The sequence below is a fragment of the Euleptes europaea genome, chromosome 18 (genome assembly GCF_029931775.1).
Source record: "Euleptes europaea isolate rEulEur1 chromosome 18, rEulEur1.hap1, whole genome shotgun sequence".
NCBI classification, from domain to species: Eukaryota; Metazoa; Chordata; class Lepidosauria; order Squamata; family Sphaerodactylidae; genus Euleptes; species Euleptes europaea.
Genome location: NC_079329.1, coordinates 7,470,158 through 7,490,875, shown reverse-complemented (window position 1 = coordinate 7,490,875; position 20,718 = coordinate 7,470,158). Strand labels below are relative to the sequence as shown.

The 20,718-nt window shown below is 47.3% G+C and overlaps 1 protein-coding gene across 1 annotated transcript in view; it reads left to right on the top strand.

Annotated features, from left to right (window-relative positions):
* Positions 1-2,282: 2,282 nt before the first annotated feature.
* ADCY4 (adenylate cyclase 4) overlaps positions 2,283-20,718 on the top strand; it is a 31,213-nt gene continuing 12,777 nt past the window's right edge. Inside the window, exons 1-15 of the mRNA XM_056863176.1 lie at positions 2,283-2,462; positions 6,080-6,277; positions 7,900-8,061; positions 9,304-9,453; positions 10,928-11,082; positions 11,556-11,667; positions 12,782-12,909; positions 14,064-14,222; positions 14,893-15,025; positions 15,759-15,938; positions 16,545-16,588; positions 17,813-17,899; positions 18,374-18,443; positions 19,887-19,984; positions 20,630-20,714. Of these exons, the coding sequence (XP_056719154.1) occupies positions 2,295-2,462; positions 6,080-6,277; positions 7,900-8,061; positions 9,304-9,453; positions 10,928-11,082; positions 11,556-11,667; positions 12,782-12,909; positions 14,064-14,222; positions 14,893-15,025; positions 15,759-15,938; positions 16,545-16,588; positions 17,813-17,899; positions 18,374-18,443; positions 19,887-19,984; positions 20,630-20,714 (1,929 nt within the window). The 5' untranslated portion in view covers positions 2,283-2,294. The remainder of the gene's footprint in view (positions 2,463-6,079; positions 6,278-7,899; positions 8,062-9,303; positions 9,454-10,927; positions 11,083-11,555; positions 11,668-12,781; positions 12,910-14,063; positions 14,223-14,892; positions 15,026-15,758; positions 15,939-16,544; positions 16,589-17,812; positions 17,900-18,373; positions 18,444-19,886; positions 19,985-20,629; positions 20,715-20,718) is intronic.

Sequence of the window (20,718 nt, the reverse complement as noted above, 5' to 3'; positions counted from 1 at the left end):
GGACTCCTGCCTCTACCTCTCCAGAGGAGGGCAACAAAGATGGTGAGGGGTCTGGAGACCAAGTCCTATGAGGAAAGGTTGAAGGAGCTGGGTATGTTTAGCCTGAAGAGGAGAAGACTGAGAAGTGATATGATAACAATCTTCAAGTACTTGAAGGGCTGTCATAGAGAGGAGGGTGCCGAGTTGTTTTCTGTTGCCCCAGAAGGTCGGACCAGAACCAACGGGTTGAAATTAAATCAAGAGAGTTTCCGTCTAAACATTAGGAAGAACTTTCTAACAGATTGGTTCCTCAGTGGAACAGGGTTCCTTGAGATGGTGAGGAGCTCTCCTTCTCTGGAGGTTTTTAAGCAGAGGCTAGATGGCCATCTGTCAGTGATGCTGATTCTATGACCTTAGGCAGATGATGAGAGGGAGGGCATCTTGGCCTTCTTCTGGCCATGGAGTAGGGGTCACTGGGGGTGTGGGGAGGAAGGTAGTTGTGAATTTCTTGCATCGTGCAGGGGGTTGGACTAGATGGCCCTGGTGGTCCCTTCCAACGCTATAATTCTATGATTCTATACCTTAATCTCCCCCCCCACACACACACACACATGGAATTGAAAGTGTTAACCAGGGAATTGCTTTAGAGCTGAAGTTCAGTGACTGAGCTGGGCAGGGCTGAGCAGAGAGAGGCTTCCTTCGATTGTAGAGCGGCAGCGTCAGAAGCAGCAGGGGAATCCAGGCAGGCAGTTTGGATAATGGAGCTGGCAGGTGAGGAGCAGAGAGGTCACTTGAGGGCCTTTCGGAAATAGGAATTATTGGTGGGGCAGGGGGAAAGGGGCTGGTTTGTGGGAGAGGGCTTTGGTCTTTGCCTTTTTGAAATGATCAACGAGAGAGCCAGAAAGTAGGGGCAATGAAATCTACCTTCGATGCTGGGCAGATAGGGCTGAAGGGAGGGAAACAGCCTTTATTTGCGAAGACAAACCAGGGCTTTTTTCAGAACGGGAGTGAGAGTGTTCAGAAGGATAGACGCTTCTCTTATGTAATGGGTACAGATTCACACCATCATGGCACAGAGAAGGTTTTGAGGGATGGAGAGACCTTAATTTGTTGTGAACTGATGGTTTGCCGTAGAGCGGTTTGATTTCCGGAGTGGATGAGTTAGGGCAAAACAGAAATGTTTAAGTTGTGTGTTGACAGCTGTCACTCGTCTGTTGTCGAAAATATATCGTGACGGCCAATGGTCTCTAGTGATACAATAGCTGGTTGGTTATCCCTGTTTTGTTTGTTTTTGTTTTTCGAACAAGTGGAATGTGTGTGAATATGCCGTGGTACCATCCCTGAAATCCACCCATCCAGTTTAGCTTGCTATGATTATATAACCTTGAACACCTTTCTCGGCTTCCATGATCCATGAGAGCCAGTGTGGTGGCATGTTGAAGCCAGACCAGGAGCTGAGTTTGAATCTTTCTTTGTCATGAAGTTTGCTGTATTTCACAGGACATTTGTGAGGATAAAATGCAATACCCTTCAAGAGATCCTTTCAGGATGGGTGAGAGGCCAATACAATGAAAATCCCGGGTTGAAAGAATGATCCTAGTTAGCCACTTCACACCCATTTCCTTTTACTTTCTTATCACTGGTTTCTTTTCCTGGAGATCACTTATTCCATTCCTTCTGTCTGCTTTTGGCTGCCTCTCTGTCTCAACTCTCAAGGCAGTCTTGCAGCTTGCGCTGGTGTAGTGGGGTTCTTAAATCAGACTCATCAGAGATCTTAATTTGGAAAATGTTTTTCTTTCTTTCTGGAGCCTATTAATTTTTATTACTGTCCACTCTCCTTCCATTTGAATGTTCAGTCCTTGAAAATATACCAACCGGAACATTTTCAATAAAGAGCCAGTTACATTGTTCCCAAGGAAAGAAGCACATTAAATCCCTGCCGTTTTCAGAAACCTGGGTATTAAAACAGAACAATCCCCTTTTCTCATTTCCTTATCCAGGTTCTTCACGACGAATGTTCGTTCTACGCTGGTGCCAATTTCCAGTGACTTTGGTGACTTTTCATCACAATGTTGCTCCTAACTGAGACTCTTCATTAGGCCGTCGACCCATACGTTGGATTGTCTTCTGGTCTAGAGTAACAGAAACATAAATATCAACCATGGAACTTCACCGCCATGCTTGGTTGCTGTTTTCGCAAAGGAACATTCACCATAGCTACAGCCACAGGGGTTGATTCACTGAGCTTCTCTCCTGGGGGCGAGGAGGAACATCTCCCCCAAGGTGGAAATCCCAACGTGGGATCGGGGAAAGCCATGCCCTGCCGGCGTCGCTCCCAGGCATCCAGTGAGACCCCACGAGAAGACCTCTTCTACCAAACCTACTACAGCTTGAGTCAACAGTACCCGTTGATCCTCCTCTTGCTGGTTATTGTCTTGGGCATTTGCATAGCTCTCATCGCCACATCTTTTGCCAGTGGCAGGGTAAGTGGTTTCTGAGAAGCAATGGGGAAGAGTGTGTATTTTTTTAAAAAAATGATAAGAAGAGAGGGGTTAGGTGGTTAGGAGCCAAGGAGACCATGGAGGAAGGACATGTTGTTCTTGTCACCCTATCTCCAAATGCCCGGCATACAGCTGGAAAAGGATACAGATAAGGACAATCAAAATGAGGGAAGGATGTATTTATTAATTAACACATTTATCTCCCACCTTTCCTCATGGTTCAGGGCAGGTGATTGAACCTGGAACCAGCGTGGTGTAGCAGTTAAGAGTGGTGGTTTGGAGCAGTGGACTCTGATCTGGAGAACCGGGTTTGATTCCCCACTCCTCCACATGAGCGACTGGGGCTAATCTGCTGAACTGGATTTGTTTCCCCATTCTTTCACATGCAGCCAGCTGGGTGACCTTGGGCTAGTCATACTCTCTCGGCCCCACTTACCTCTGTCTGTCTGTTGTGGGGAGGGAAAAGGAAGGTGATTGTAAGCTGGTTTGATTCTTCCTTAAGTGGTAGAGAAAGTCGGCATATAAAAACCAACTCTTGTTCTCCTTGTTCTTGTTCTTCTTGTTCTTCTTCTGCAGCTGCTCTACCACTGAGCCATGGCCCCTTCCCAATGTGGAATTGTGGAATTCATCACTACAAGGCGGAGTGATGGCTTCAGTGGCTTTTTTAAGAGGATTAGAGAATTTGTGGGGTTTGCCACTGTACAATATTGTGATGGCTGCTAGCTTAGATGCTTTTAAAAGGAGATCAGACAAATCCATGGAGGAGATATCGCTCAGCAGTGATTATCCCCAGTAACTAGATGTTTAAAAGAATGTACTAATGTTGTTTCTTCTGTTCTGCACTTGCTGCATCCTTCCGATTATCCATTGTGAGTTTTCAAGAAATTTGTTCGTGTGGTGGGGCACACCATGCACACTTCGATATGTGATATGTAGTCAATGCGCGTTTCAGTCCAATAATACCATGTATATGAGTGTATAGCTAAAGTACAATGCTTCCCCTCCCCAATAATCTTGAGAACATGAAGGCCTTTTATGCATGGCTGTTTTCTTCGCCATCACCCCTCCAATGACTTTGGGTTTTTGTTTCGATTATGCATGCCATTTCTGACCATCAGAGGTCACCCCACTCTCCCTCTTCATTTTCCCACATTTTCCCCATGTTTTCAAATTCGAGATTAAACAGGTCCCTGAAAACATGGGCGAAATGTGCGGAAATGCAGGGGGAGAGCGAGGCGACCTCTGACGGTTGGAAACGACATGCATAATAAAAAAAAAGACCTGAAGTGATCAGAGGGGTGACGGCGAGGGAAACAGCCATGCATAAAAGGCCTAAGTAAGAGGAAATAAGCATTAGAGATCCCCTTTATTGGCCAATGTTTCAAGACCCTTGCCGCCTTTATTTCCGAGGGAACCTTATTTAGGTGCTGTGATTTGAGCATTGTGGGTTGCTTAAAAGCACGAAGGGGAAAATTATTCTTCATCTGAGAAAAGTGGCCATTATAAGAAGGTAATCCCTTCAGAAGTGAAGCACCTCTCTTTTTATTCATGTCGTATGTTTCTGAACACCAACTGCATAGACACTTGGGAATGGCAAAAAGAGCTGTACTCATTTCCATTGTTCCTGAGGAAATTATCAAGAGTTTTCCATTTGCTTCTTTGACCCCCCCCTCCCCTGGAAATATGGCCGCCTCTCCTAGTGAGGGAGGCTGGTTAAGGCATTGACACTAGAAGAGAGAGAATATGGCTCCTTGAATTGGCATTAAGGAGCATACTCTGGCAGATTAGGAGGGTGAAGGATGGCTGGAATGGTTAAGGAGCCACCAAGGGGTCCCTGTCCCACATCCTCCAATTCTCCCTGTTTATGGTTCAGTTTCGCAAAACACTGTTCCCAGTTTTGGCTTCTTTTGGCCTTTGGGGTTTAATATTTTATGAATCAAGTTACTCAAACAGATGAGATGAAAATCACATGGTCTTGTTCAATCTATAAGAGGCAAAGTTGTGCAGACTCACGTTGCCTTGGGGCCGTGCAGGGAAAGGAAAGGGGTTTAACCCTTCAATCTCCGTATAGTTTAGTATTTGAAACCAGCTTCTCTATTCAACTGTTAACATAGTCAAGGAGAGAAGATGTGTTTTAAAAGGATGCACATTTTCTTTTAGTACCTCAAAGTAGGGATCCCACTAAGATTCCACTTAAAGATCAGAAATAAAGGGGACAAGGATCTTGAACTTTTGGCCAATAAAAGGGATCTCTAGTGGGCAGAGTTCCATGTTGGGAAATTCATGGAGATTCAGAGAGGGCAGGTTTAGGGAGGGGAGAGAGCTCAGGAGCAATTTGATGTCATTCCTGCAGTATCACTGGTGCTGTGACATCACTTCCGGGTATGAAACTGGAAGTGATCTCATGGCATTGCACAATGCTGGCTTTCGAGGTCTCCACCCCCTCATTGCTCTTGGGGGTTGCTAGTCAATGCCTGGCAACCCTATATATGGGTGAAGGTGGTCCCTCAGATACTCTAGCCTAAGGCCATTTAGTGCTGTAAAGGTCAACACCAAAACACTGAACTGGGCCTAGAAACAAACTGGAAGCCAGGCCAATTGATGTAAATGGGGGGATTTTGATCCTCTGTTAGCATTCTGGCTACCCTACTCTGTACGAACTGAAATTTTGCAAACTCTTTTGCATTACAGTAGCCTGTGTATTTGCATGCATACGTTGGTAAAGGCATAAGCGAACATGAAGGCACCATGCAGCACGCAGCCTGCCAGTTCGCACGCTGCAGCTGCTAAGGTACATCTCGAATCGTTGCTCTCGTACCGGAGGACAATGGTGTTTTTTCCAAAAGGCCTTTTGCCCAAAGAATAATTACCCTCTCGGCTTTGAAATCAGCAGACAGGCTATTTTCCAGTAAATGAAAACAGCAGGTCAAGTGGGGCCTTCAACAATGCGCAATCACTTGTGCGCGGCGGGCTCAGGCAGCTGGGTGTTATTATAATGGGAGCATAATAAGCATGTCCCTGTTTTCAGTGGTGAAAAGCTGGTGGGTATGGGGTTCCTGTGCATCCCTTTGCCAGGTCACGTGGCTTATTCAGGTCAGGGCACTCACACACATGCACAAGCAAGCAGTGGAGGCTTGTCAGTACCAGTTATGGTAAGGGGGTCTATTCCAGATAGCTCAGCAGTTATCCATTTGCATACTAGATGGGAGCCAGCGTGGCGTAGTGATTAAGAGCAGTGGTTTGGAGCGGTGGACTGTGATCTGGAGAACCAGGTTTGATTCCTCACTCCTCCACATGAGCGACGGAGTCTAATCTGGTGAACTGGATTTTTCTCCTCCTCCTCCTCCTCTTCCTTCTCCTCCTCCATCAGTTTTCCATAGAATCATAGAGTTGGAAGGGACCACCGGGGTCATCTAGTCCAACTCCCTGCACAATGCAGTGTTTGTGCAGTGTAGAAAAGGGATACTGGGGAAAGGGGATGTCAAAGTATGTTCTAGTTCCTAGATCTAGCAGGAGTTCTCCAGCTACTACCTGGAGGTAGAACACCAAGGCCAGTTTTGCAATCATGATTAATCAATCACGTCTTTCCTTTCCCCCAGGAATTCTCCTCCAACTTGGGCTTCCTGATTACGCTCTTTGCCGCTCTGGCTGTTTTTGGCCTCATCCTGGTCCTTGTGTGCATCGAGAGCATCTTTCAGCAATGCACTCGCATCTTCTCGGCTGTCATCTGGATCTGCCTTATTACCATGGGCTACGTCTTTGTCTTCACTGGAGGGGTGGTTAGGGCCTGGGACCAGGTGAGGTATTCTCGTTGCATCTTGTTGGGGGTCAAGGACCTTAAAGGTTGGAATGGGCTGCTTTAAGTGTTGGGATGAGCGTCTTCCAAGCGTCGCTCTAGACATTTATGAGCAAAATCATGATGCTTCAGAATGCCGGTGGTGTGGGGGAAGGGCTGCATTATCTAATGTTCCTTTGTGTAAAGAAACAACTCCCTTCTCATAATAGAAAGGTAGCCTGTCAAGGAGAAGTGCCCTAACCTAGCTTCCTCCATCGTATCTAGTCTTCAATAGTGATCTTTTAAAAATAACATGGAGGAGAATCAAGTAGATGAAGTTGTCTTACACTGGGTCAGATCCTTGAGAGATCTAGCTCATTATTTCAAGGGCACCAATTTTTCATGGCCTCAGATACAAAAGAGACCCTAATACTTGATATCCTTAAATGGAAATGGCAGGAACTGAACCAGGAACCTTCAGCATGCAGAATATGTTCTGTACCACTGAGCTCTGGCTCCGCCTCTTCAAATGTGGAAGCTTTGCACACCAACACAAACCTTACCACGTAGGGAGCACTGTAGCCATATCCTGCGTTTACTTTGGCACTGAATAACCAAAGCTGCCTGAGGGGGTGGTTCACACCTTCAGAGGGATGAGGTGACCAGAAATCTGAGGAGACTTGACATGGTAGAATGGACTGTACCACTTCAGACTGCAGGTGGAAGGTTATGGAAGACCAAAGGTTGGAGTGTTTCCTTATGTAAAAATAAACTAACCTCCCCTGATGGTGGTGGAAACTGCCAAGTTGCAGTCGACCTATGGCAACCCCTCAGGGTTTTCAAGGCAAGACACATACAGAGGTGGTTTGCTATGGCCTGCCTCTGCGTAACGGCCCAGGACTTTCCTGGAGGTCTCCCATCCAAATACTATCCAGAGCCGACCCTGTTTAGCTTCTGAGATCCCACAAGATTGGGCTATCCTGGGCCATCCAGTCAGGGCAATCTCTCATGCAAATAGAAATTTAGTTCCCAACCAATATGGCTGAGGTATAGTGGAGTGTGTGAAGGGGAAAAAACCCTTTCTTAGATTTCCTTTCCCCAAATGGAATTTTATTCTCCTAATCCTGTTACAATGGCAAATTACCTCGGTTAGTCTCTTGCCTTGAAGACCCTATTGGATTGCCATAAGTCAGCTGCAATTTGACGGCCCTTCACACACACACAGTCTTGTTACTCTGACCTGGATGGTCAGATCTCATCAGATCTTGGAAGCTAAGCAGGGTCAACTCTGGTTAGTACTTGAATGGGAGACCACCAAGGAAGTCCAGGACTGCTATGCAGAAGCAGGCAATAGCAAACCAACTCTGTTCATCTCTTGCCCTGACCTGGCTGGCCCAGGATAGCCTGCTCTTCTTGACAGATCTTGGAAGCTAAGCAGGGTTGGCCCAGGTTAGTACTTAGATGGGAGACCACCAAGGAAATCCAGGTTTGCTATGCAGAGGCAGGCAACGGCAAATCACCTCTGTTTGTCTCTTGACTTGAAGAACTTACAGGGTCACCATAAGTCAGCTGTGACTTAATAGCACTTTACACCACCACCAATCCTGTTGCATACATGAGTTACACCGAGTCCTTTCCTCCAAGGTCTCCTTCTTCCTCTTCATCATCTTCACCGTCTACACCATGTTGCCCATCCGGATGCAAGACGCGGTGGGTGCTGGCTTGGCCTCCTCCCTCTCCCATGTCATCATCCTGGGGGTCTACCTCTCCAACGAGTGCAGCTCATGGGCGGAGCTGACCTTGCAGGTGAGCCTGGCCCAAAAACCTTTCCCAACAAGACCAGTCTGAGGGGTGATTACATAAGCGCCTGTGCAGAGCAGCAACGTGTGCTATGTGACCAGTACCCAGTGCTTCATCCTGCTGTGGTATGGGTCTGTGACATGCATAGCCCCCTAAGTGACCTCCCTACCTGAGCCCCAGCTCTCTCCTCCTATCATACCAGCACTTTATTGATGGCCCCTGTGGTATTGGGGAGCCATTTCTCCATCAGCCTGCCTATTCTGCCATTCCTCCCTTCACGTGTCAACCTGCCCACCCAACTTCTTCCCATCTCTCTGTCAGCCTGCTAACCCCTTCATCCATTTTGCCATCTCTCCTCCTCTTCTGTGGATCTTTTTCTCCATCATTCCTACCCTCCTCTTACATATGCATCTGTTTCACTATCCTTTCCTCCTTCTTTGCTGTCTCTTGGTCCATTTCCCCTTTTGTCGTCTGTATCTTCTTCCGGCACTCTTCCATTCCATCCATCCATTTTGCCACCTCTTCTCTACTATTTTTGTCCCATCTACCCACCAGTGTTCCTTCCAACTTCTTCCTTTATCTCTCAGCCCATACATCTATAGGCCCACTTTAACATTCCGCCCAGCCTTTTCTGTAGGGTTGCCAACTTCCAGGTACTAGCTGGAGATCTCCTGCTGTTACAACTGAGCTCTAGCCGATATAGATTTGTTCACCTGGAGAAAATGCCCACTTTGGCATTGAAGTCCCTTTCCTCCTCAAATCCCGCCCTCCTCAGGCTCCGCCCCAAAAATCTCCAGGTATTTCCCAACCTGGAGCTGGCAACCCTACTTCTCTGGCCCATTTATCCACTAATACATCCATCCATATGTTTTGCCACCCTTCCCTTTGTCTGCACTCCATCCATACATCCCTTCGTCTTTTCCATCCTTCTTTTGTCCATCTGTCCATTCATTTTTTCATCCCTCCCACCCTCTTTAGTCCATTAATCATCCACCCATTTTATCATCTCCATTTTAGTGTTGTCCTCTTGTCCTGTCCAGCCATCTGTCTTATTACTCCTGCTGTAAGCACTCTGCACCGTCCTTTATCACTCATGGTTTCACAGAACCACCTTTAGTTGGATTACACCAGTCAACACCCAGAGGTGGTCTCTCTTCCCTGGCTTTCTCCTACCTCCTGTGTGCTGTGTCTTTTCTCCTATCAAGTTTGACATGGTTTCACGTGTTTTGTCTTGGCCTCCACTCTCAGCTCTTGGCCAACCTTGTCATCTTTGTCTGCGGGAACTTGGTGGGGGCCTACCACAAGCACTTGATGGAGGTGGCCCTGCAAGAGACCTTCCACGAGACCTTCAACCTTATTCAGTCTCGGGTCAAGCTGGAGTCTGAGAAGCGGCACCAGGTAAGCATGGATACATGCATGGATTTGGAATACGTTCCTCTGATCTCTGTCCATTCCATCTGATATTTAATTAACACAGGCTACTTCCACAAGAGCTCTGACCTGGATGGCCCAGGCTAGCCCAATCTCATAAAGTTGCAGAAGCTCAGCAGAGTCAACCCTAGTTAGTACTTGGATGGGAGACAACCAAGGGTATCCAGGGTTGCTATGTAGGTTGTAGCAACCACCTCTGTTCGTCTCTTGCATTGATAAACCTATGAAGGTTCACCATAAATTAGCAGCGACTTGACAGCACTTCCTACCACTTCCACATGGAGTTTTTCATCTCTTTGGCTCCAAAGAGCCAGCATGGTATAGTGGTTAAGAGCGGGGGCTTGGAGAGGTGGACTGATCTGGAAAACCAGGTTTGATTCCCCACTCTTCCACATGAGCGGTGGAGGCTAATCTGGTGAACTGGATTTGTTTCCCCACTCCTATACACGAAGCCAACTGGGTGACCTTGGGCTAGTCACAGCTCTCTCTGAACTCTCTTAGCCCCACCTACCTCACAAGGTGTCTGTTGTGCAGAGGGGAAGGGAAGGTTATTGTAAGCCAGCTTGATTCTCCCTTAAGTGGTAGAGGACGTGGGCATATAAAAACCAACTCTTCTTCTTCTTCCAGATAAAGTCAGTTTTTTTGGAGTGTCCACACAATTGTACTGTAATAATCCTTTCTTCATCCTCAATATACCTGAGCCCAGATTTGCTTGGCGCTGATCTTTTTGGAAGAGTGGATTTTAAAAGGAATTATGTTCAACAGAGCTTCTGTCTGAAATGTTGAAGAGTTGCTACTAATTATGCATGATTTCACTCCCCGAGATGTTGTGGTTGGCTCTGCCTCTTGTGGCAGCCATTCTGTGGTTGCACCCACCATCCAGTGCCAGAATTCCAAAGGTGCCCACAGGCTAAAAAAGATTAAGGCCTCCTGCTGGACATGCTCAGAGAAGTTCTCTTCTCCAACCAGCTTATACAGACAACACGGTCCCCACCAAATGTGGCGATCCAATTCTCCTTTCCCTAGATTTAACAGCTACTGGCTATCCATCAACCACTTCACACTTTAGAAAGGGGAGATGAAATTTAATTTTCTCCTTGACACTATAAAGAGAAAAGTTGCCACATCACTCACTCAATCGTTCGATCTATTTGACAGCGGATAATGCAGTATCCGCTTCTCAGAAAGTGTCTTTTGCTGTTTTATCCAGGGGGTGATATATTTATTTCGTGCAATATTATTTTGTGGATATGCTAAAACAATGAGGGCTAGGGAGTCTACTTGATCCAGAGATCAGATTCTGATACTGACAAATTGTAAGTGTGAATAGCTCAGGAGAGAAATTAATGAGTAGAGAAGTGATTATGGGAGAGGATACCACAGCTGTCCCGACCTCAGCCCAGCTGTCTTCTTTCTTTCCCTGCTCTGTCGATCATTCCAGGAACACCTCCTCCTATCCATCCTTCCGGCCTACATAGCCTTGGAGATGAAGGCGGAGATCATAGAGAGGCTGCGGGACGGTGGCCAGGCACAGCAGAGGCACGAGAGCACCAACAACTTCCACAATCTCTACGTGAAACAGCACAAGAACGTCAGGTCCTCGGCTCCCCATCCTCGGCTCCCCATCCCCATCCATCCCCATCCATCAAAGTCAGTAATGTCTACTCGGACCGGCAGCAGCTCTCCAGGGTCTCAGGCGGAGATCTTTCACATCACCTACTTGCCTAGTCCCTTTAACTGGAGATGCCAGGGATTGAACCTGGAACACATGAAGCTGCCTTCTATTGAATCAGACCCTTGGTCCATCAAAGTCGGTATTGTCTACTCAGACCGGCAGCGGCTCTCCAGGGTCTCAGGCAGAGTTCTTTCACATCACCTACCTGCCTAGTCTCTTTAACTGGAGACGCAGGGGGTGAACCTGGGACCTTTTGCGTGCCAAGCAGATGCTGTACCACTGAGCCAAGGCCCCTGTTGACTGACCCAGCTTTGTGAGAATCTGAAGCCTTTTCACTGCCTGTCATAAAAACAGCTTTCCTAACATCTCCCTCTCTTCCTCTGACCCCACACAGCATCCTGTACGCGGACATTGTTGGGTTCACGCTCTTGGCCAGCGAGTGCTCCCCGAAAGAACTTGTCTTGATGCTCAACGAACTTTTTGGGAAATTCGACCAGATCGCCAAGGTGAGGGACGTGAGGCCTTAGTGACCGCCGAGCTCATGAATGTGCAGATCAACATCTACTGTAAAATGCTGGGCTCCCTCGTCGACGTCCTTATCTGCTTTCGACCGTTTCTTATCTACTTTCGACCAGAGCGCTTTGTGTTTGGGTGAAAGCAATAATTATCCCCGTTTCTAAAACGGGAGATAAAAGGAGCTAATTATCGCCCAATTAGTTTGCTGTCTGGAACTGAGGCGCTGTTTGCCAGTTATATTTGTAAGAAGCTGGAAAGTAGGCAAGACACCAAGGTTTTGGGTAAAGAGCAAATAGATTTTCATTCCAGCCATTCTGCTTTAGAGCACTGCTCGGTATTAGCACATTGATTGGAGAAATAGACACATTGAGCTGCAGCTTTTATTGATCTTTTAAGTCAGCTCTTAAATTTAAGGGGTAATCTTTGAATGAAGGCTTTGTTAGAAAAAAAGATTGCTGTGCTTCAAATGATGTCTTTCTTGCAATGCATCTGTTCAGGTCCTCTGCTCTGGCAAATGGCCCCTCACCCTCCTTTTTAAAAACACAGATGCCCATAAGGTTACCAACCTCAACCAAAAGAAAATACGACCTATGCTGTAATGAATGTAGTCAAAAACAATAACAGCATGAGGGCTCACACTTAATTATACAATGCTATATATTCTATATTAATACAAACACATACATAAACCATGTAACAAACAAATCTCCATATATGTGTAACAACACTATTAGTTGTATTGTAATTTATGTGTACAGTATATAGAATATATAGCATATTCCAAGTAGGGTTGTATAATTAAGTGTGAGCCCTTGTGCTATTATTGTTTTTGACAACCTCCAGGTGGTGGCTGGAGATCTCCTGCTATTACAACTGATCTCCAAGCGACAGAGATCGGTTCCCCTGGAGAAAATGGCCGCTTTGGCAATTGGACTCTGTGGCGTTGAAGTCCCTCCCCTCTCCAAACCCCGCCCTCCTCAGGGTCCACCCCCAAAATTTCCAGGTATTTCCCAATCTGGAGCTGGCAACCCTAGATGCCACCCTTCCAAAATGAGCTAAGGCTAAAATCAGGACTCTATTCAACCTCGATCACTGGTCTCTTAGGACAACGAGTGCATGCGGATCAAGATCTTGGGTGACTGCTACTACTGCGTCTCTGGGCTGCCTGTTTCTCTTCCCAACCATGCCCGGAACTGCGTCAAGATGGGGCTCGATATGTGCCAAGCCATCAGGTGAGCAGAGGGCAACAGGACCCAAAAGGGGAAAGGAGGGGGGAGACGAAAATGGGGGTCGGCATGGACCGCAAGGATCCTCAAGGGCAAAGGGGTGTGTGCTTACCAAGTAGGGTTGTCAGCTTCCCTGTGGGGCCTGGAGTTCTTCTGGAAGGACGACTGATAGACTACAGAGATTAGGTCTCCTAGAGGAAATGGCTGTTTGGAGGGCGAACCCTACGGCATCACATCACATTTGAGCTTCCTCCCCAAACTCCACCCTTCTGAGGCGCTGCCCCAAATCTCCAGGAATTCCTCAAGCTGCTCCGGGCATGGCCGTAGCGGCACCAAATGCCAGGAGTCACTCTGGTATTTGGGTGGCATCCAGGTGCTGTTGCCGCCGCCGCCGAGCTCAAAGATGAGCGCTTGAGCCAGGACTTGCACCAACTCAGCTGTGGGTTTCACAGTCTTCCTTCTTGTCTCACCTGAATGGCAATGGTTCTCTAGAATGTCAGGTGAAGCCCGGATACCTGAGTTCCTGTAATAGGAGATGCCAGGAACCGAATCTGAGATTTGTTGCATGCAACACATGTTCTCAAACATAGAGGTTTGGGTTCTTAGAACCTGGAAATCAGAGGGATGCTGGGAAGGATTTCTACAGGCTAGGAACAAGGTATGTGTGTGTTGTAGTGATGTCATGTCCCCTTGTAAGGACAGCCTAGCTCAGGAAACATGATTGTTTAGACTGTTGCCACAAGCTATTTTTTAACTTTTAAAACTTTATTAATGTACTAGACATTAATAATAATAATAACAGTCATGCTAGGAAAAGTTGAGGGCAGCAGGAAAAGAGGCAGACCCAACAAGAGATGGATTGACTTAATAAAGGAAGCCACAGCCTTCAATTTGCAAGATCTGAGCAAGGCTGTCAAAGATAGGACATTTTGGAGGACTTTCATTCATAGGGTCACCACGAGTCGGAAGCGACTTGACGGCACTTAACACACGCACAATGTACTATTAATGTATTAAAGCCTGCTTTCAAAATATGTGTAATAAGGGCCAAAATATGTATTCATCAATGCTCCGATTGTCTCTATACTTTATATTTCTTTCATTAGTTAGGTACGGAAGATATTTTAATCAACATGAAACGACTTTGCCTTGTTTCACAGGAAGTTGCGTGATGCCACTGGTGTGGATATCAACATGAGGGTTGGGGTCCACTCGGGAAATGTCCTGTGTGGGGTGATCGGACTCCAGAAGTGGCAGTATGATGTCTGGTCAGACGACGTGACGTTAGCCAATCACATGGAAGCCGGAGGCGTGCCAGGGTGAGAGAAGCAAGATGGTGAGCAAGGATGCTCCCGGGGGAACAGGAGGGGACGTGGGCATACTTGACTTTGTGCTTGAACGCTGATCTCTAGTGGCCTGGGGATAGAATTGCATGTAATGTATATAAAAAAGGGGGAAGACCAGGGTTGCCAGGTCCCTCTTTGCCACCGGCGGGAGGTTTTTGGGGCAGGGCTTTTCTATCCTTTGAATACTCACACACACGCAATAAGTGGGCCCCTTGCAAGGCAGAGAGCAGAAGTTAAACAAAATGTGGCATTACAATAATAGGAAAGCTACAGATGAATTTTAGGTAATGCACTTGACCTGAAAAAGCTAACCGGATAGCTTTACCCAGTGACTCGTTCATCTCTGGAAGCAACTAAATAAACAGTGAGATTATTTTAATAGGTCCAGGATTATATTATATGCCTGTTTTATACCCACCCTCTCCTCTGCACATTGGGAGGATTTACACCTTCTTGCAGCGGCCGAGGATATGACAGATATAGGGTGCCCTCTAGAGGCCCATTTCGGGACTGTCCGGCAATGTGGAGGGGAGGCGGAACAGCAGATCCAGATGTGTATCAACGGTGAAGAATTGTGTGTGTGTCCGGTGCTGCCCCCTTCTGCTGCAACCAGGAACTACACATGTGTCCCGTTCTTTTCCAGGCGAGTGCATATCACAGAGGCCACCTTATCACACCTGGATGGGGTGTACGCGGTCGAGGAAATTTGTTGCTGGCACCGTGATCCGTACCTGAAGGAGAACAAGATCAGAACCTTCTTGGTCATAGATCCAAGGGTGAGGAGCTGTGGGTTTCTGTGTGTCTCGTTTCATATGAAAGACCTCGGCTGGAGGGTTCGGTGGAGAAGAGGGAGGGACCTATTTTTATCATAACCCTTAGCATTGTAAGGAGCATGCCTATTCTATTAGGTGCTGCTGAACACAGGCAGGACGGTGCTGCTGCCGTCGTCTTGTTTGTGGGTTTCCTAGAGGCCCCTGGTTGGCCATTGTGTGAGCAGACTGCTAGGCTTGATGGGCCTTGCCCTGATCCAGCATGGGCTTTCTTATGTTCTTATGTAGATCACCACTCGTTCTCTTCGCCACTATGCCATGCATGGTTGACTGCATGCATTATACTGCTCCAGTTGCATTATTCTTAATGGCGTAATCTGACTTCGGTCACACTCAGAAAGATGGACTATAAATGAAATGAATAAACAAATGCCGGTTCCTTAGTTTTGTATAATTTATTCCACTGCTGATCCTAAAAGGGCAGATCTAAGGTATACCCCACATTTCTCTTTAAGTTTTTATTAGGCTCGCAGGTTTCTGAGACTGTTCTCATCATAATCATGAGAACTAGAAACTTTGTAAATTTAAGATACATCCTCTTGGAACCCCATATGGAAGTTTACTCTTGCCCAATGTAATTTTACTGTTTGGGATTCTGTGCAGCATTGGGTATGGGGAAGGAGCAGGCTGGCTGGGATTTTTCGCTCATTCAGTCTCTTTGGGTTTCTGGCGAGCTCAGGCAGAAGAAGAAAGCACCAACGACACACTCTCACCTGTCTCAGGTGAGGGCTACAAAATGAGGGCGTCCGTCCGGATGACTCGCTACCTGGAGTCTTGGGGAGCGGCCAAACCCTTTGCCAACCTCAAACATCTGGACAACCCACCAGAGTCAGCAGGATCAGTCAGGAACAACCACTCGGTACGTCCAACGGGGCCCCTATTTCTTCCTGGAGTATCTGCGTGGTGATGGTCAGGGCTGCTGGGGGAACAGAGTGGAAACGGCTGGGCCTTTTCGCAGGAGAGCAGGAAGAGAGAAGAGAGGGGAGAAAGGAGAACCCCATACCTCTTTGGACAATATGGGGTGTAAGTAGGGTTGCCAGCGCCGGGTTGGGAAATACCTGGAGATTTGGTGGGTGGAGCCTGAGGAGGGCAGGGTTTGGAAAGGGGAGGGACTTCAATGCCATAGAGTCCAATGGCCAATGTGGCTATTTTCTCCAGGGAAACTGATATCTGTTGCCTGGAGTTCAGTTGTAATAGCAGGAGATCTCCAGCCACCACCTGGAGGCAGGCAACCCTAGGTGTAAGGGGTGGTTGATAAGCCTGGGGACTGTGTCTTAGTCTTGTATGGAGAAGGGCCAAGGTTCAGTCCATAGTATCTCCAGTCGAAAGTTTTCAGGTGCTTGCAAAGGCCCTTGTTTGCCTTAGATCTAGTAAGACTCTACCCATCTGAATAGATGATTCTGAACTAGATGGACCAATGGTCTGATGTGGTATAAAGCAGATTTGTATGCTCATCTCCCTACAGGAACTCTCTCTGGGGTCTTTGAACCAGCAGAAGACCTTGGAAAGGTAAGACAGGGCTATAGTTGGAGAAGGAATGAGTTGTTGACAAAATAGGCTTCTCAGGATGGAACAGGGGAGCAGCAAAATGCACAAAGTTTCATTGGTGCCACTCAGCATGCTGAGCATAGAGGTTGCAACCCTGAGCAAGTATGTTTGGGCATTGCAGTTCTATTAACCTGAAATGCTGCTGGGTTCCTCCACAACCGAGTGATAGATCTAAAATTACATGACTAATGGAACCCAAATGGGATCTGACATGTTTCCAAAGGCCTCAGCAATGTGGTTTGCCTCCTGTTATACAAAGAAACCCACTGGCAATACAGAGGAATTGGCTTGTCACAGAGCACTCTACTATGTGGTAGGCTCCGGGGCACATGCCATATAACAGAATATCTTTGGACTATCCAAGCCCAGCGCTATTGAGTATGCTCACTTATAGAGAGCTGGACACAACCAGTTTTTTCCACTGGTAAGAAAGGGAGGAGGTGTTCTCCTTTAACCACCAAGAAGGCTGCACTGTGGAACTTGGAAGGCTTTAAGAGGGGAGTGGACATGTTCATGGAGAATAGGGCTATCCATGGCTACTAGTCATGATGCATACCTATTCGCTCCAGGATCAGAGGAGCGTGCCTATTATATGAGGTGCTGTGGAACACAGGTAGGATGCTGCTGCAGTCGTCTTGTTTGTGGGCTTCCTAGAGGCACCTGGTTGGCCACTGTGTGAACAGACTGCTGGTCTTGATGGGCCTGGGTCTGATCCTACAGGGCCTTTCTTATGTTCTTAACATGGGAAATGCATGGACAAAAGCCATGTGGGGTAGGGACTGTAATAAGGAGGGGAATCGAATGAGATTGAGTGGCTGGCTGGATCCAACATGCAGTTAGCAACTCCAAAATCCAAAACTAATTCTCAAAAGGCATATTATTGGAAAATGGATCAACGTTCTAATGAACCTTCTATTAGACCTTTTAAGGACTGGAACCAGTTGGTTCTGCCATCTCTGTTGTTGGGGCTGGTCTTGTTTATGGCACAATGTCTCTACCTTTCTGAGTAGTTGGACCAAGCAGTTGCTAAGACTTCCTCCCATTTCCTTCTGGTGGGTCTAAGGTGATGATTCTGACCTGGCCTGAAAGGTGGGATTAACTCATTCAATTTGGCCCCTCCCGGCCACCATACCATTCCTGTGCCCCCCCCACTGTTTAATCTTTGCTGTCATGAATGTATTTTAGGGGTCGTGCCCCCAGAAGTCCAGATGAAGACCTGGAAGGCGTAGACGAGAAGTTCTTCCAACTGATTGAACAACTGAATTCACAGAAGTGAGTTCTTAGGTCAAGAAGGCTGCCTGGGGAGGCAGGCAGGAGACTGGAGAGAGGAAAGTGGAGACATTGCATAAAGAAGGGAAGAATGCAGAAATAGGATGCTCAGACAGAGCAGAAGAATAACCTCCCCTTGACTGAATATGAAGAATATTGTTGGGCGTGGCTTGTCATGTCTCAGTATTCTGGAACTGTGAACATCTGCATACATCAGAATTCCTTCCTTAAGGGGAAGAAGAAAACAGGGAAGGGACAATAGAAAGGGGGGAGAAAAGGAGAGGAAGGGTGTGAAGGGCCAAGCCTCGAAAGCAATGACAAGTTGAAAAGAACTCTTTTCCTATGACTGTGTGGGTTGTGAGGGAAGTCTGGGCTAAGAGAAGTCCTTTCTTCAAGAGGAAGGAAATGGGTGAAAGCAGATGGAAATGGACCGCAGAGTGAAACATCCCCTTTTCTTGTTCTTTCCTCCCTTTTTAGGCAGTGGAAGAAATCTGAAGATTTGAACCGCATCACCTTGTACTTCAAGGAGAGATCCCTCGAGAAGGAGGTGACCCCCCGAGGACTGGGGTGGGAAGTGGGGGGGGGGTGTCTGCTGCTGCAATCTGCAACGTTCTTGCTTTGGAGTCCCTTTGAGATTTGTTGGACTTCTTCCTGCGGGAGCTTCTTTAGGGCTGAATTTATCTGGATTGTACCTTTTGGACATTCAGTACCACCTGGGACACTGGCAAGCATTGACTTAGGCCTGGTCCAGGGTGGTCGCTTCTCTAAGAGTGGTGAGGAGGGGCCACATACGTTCCCTTCTTCCTTGAGTGCCGCTGAGTCTCCCCATTCAAATCTCCAAATCTGTTTAGGCTGGCTGAATTTTGCTTCTGTATCCTGTATTGCAACACTATGTCGGGTTGCCAACTCTGGTTTGGGAAATACTTGGAGATTTGGGGGTGGAGCCTGGGAGTGTGTGGTTTGGAGGGGAGAAGGATTTCACCAGGGTTATCATGCCATGGAATCCATCCTCCAAAGTAGTCTTTTTTTCCAATGGAACTGATCTCTGTACTCTAGACATCACTTATAATTCCAGGAGATCTCCTGGCCCTGGAAGGTGACAACCCTAATCCAATGGCATTGGCTATGGGAAGGGAGACACCGTCTCATTCCCAACTACGTCTGGGGGCATGATCTGGTATTGTCCCGTTTGGGATTTAAGTGAGCTGTTGTGTTGAAATGGCTGGAGGAAAGGTCTATCCACAGCTGTTGGCCCCATGAGTGAAGTGAAACTTTCATGAGCAGGTTGGAAATCCCCAAACCAACCCATCCAAGAAATGAAGCCTCCATGTTCAGAAGCAACATGCCTTAGAGAATCAGAACGAATGGCAAAAGCTTCCATTAAGCATCTTCAAGGCCACCACTGGAGACAAAATGCTGGACTTCGGGCCCCCTTTTGTTCGGTCCCATGAAGGCAGTGCTAATATTCAACTTCTGAGGGAGATAAGGAGAAATGAAAAGATAATGTACATATGAAAGAGTAGAAATGTGATGCAAATGCACCCTGTCCCCAGCCAGCCTCAACCATGTCAATTGAGATATTTATTTAACAGATTCTCCCCCCCTTTGTTCCACCAAAGATCTCAAGGTAGTGTACATGGGGTCCCCCGTCATCGACCTGTCTTGCATTTTTATCCTATCCTTCTTCCAAGGAGTTCAGATTGGGGTGGGGGAGCGTGCATGGCTTTCCTCTCTTCTATCCTCACATCAGCCCTGTGAGGTAGGTCTAGTTGAGTGAGAGATCAAGAAACTGTCCTACGGTCACCTAGCGAGTTTTGTGACATAGTGAAGATTTGAAGGTGGAATTTTCGGCACCTGCTCCGAAATTTGCCAGGATGACGTACTGATTCTCTAGACTCCTTGTGCGGAGAAGATGTCACCAGTGCCTTTGCCCCCGCAGTCAGAGTTTTTCACAGTGGTCCCCCCTTTGTTTCTCTGCTAATCTCCCCAGTACCGACTATCAGCACTTCCATCTTTCAACTACTACACGGCTTGCACCTTCCTGGTTTTTGTTTCCAACTTTCTCATCCAGATCCTCGTGGCTCACAAGTAAGGAGACCTTTGTGTGTGGTATGTGGTCATTGAATCCACGTGTGATCCCTGATGTGGAGCTCACCAAGGGGTTTCCTGGGGCCCCAATGCCTTAACTCTAAATAAAAGAGCCAAACTCTGCTTCCTCCCTGCTTCAGAAGAGCCGAGGAATGGGTTACCCTTGTGTCTGCAGGAAGCACCCGTTAACAAATTAACTTCATTTAGTGTCATTTATACTCCCGCCTGACGGGGGAACTGAAGCAGCTTGTATCATTCTCCTCTCCTCCATTTTATCCTCACAACAACCCTGTGAGGTAGGGTTGCCAGGTCCTTCTTCACCACCGACGGGAGGTTTTTGGGATAGAGCCTGAAGAGGGCAGGGTTTGGGGAGGGGAGGGACTTCAATGCCAGAGAGTCCAATTGCCAAAGCAGCCATTTTCTCCAGGTGAACAGATCTCTATCTGCTGGAGATCAGTTGTAACAGAAGGAGATATCCAACTAGTACCTGGAGGTTGACAATCCTAGCTTGAAACCATGTGGGGTAATTCTGGGGAAAGAGGTCACATAGGGTTCAGGCAAGCAGGGGCTGACCTTTTAGTGACTTGGTGCAGCATGAATACAAATACATACAAATTGGGTGCCCAATCTTTCCTTTGCTTCCAGGACCGTTGCGTTGGGGGTCTCCTACGGAATTTCCTTCTTCCTCTTCATCCTCCTCCTCCTCACCTGCTTTGCTGGACACCTGGCAGTAA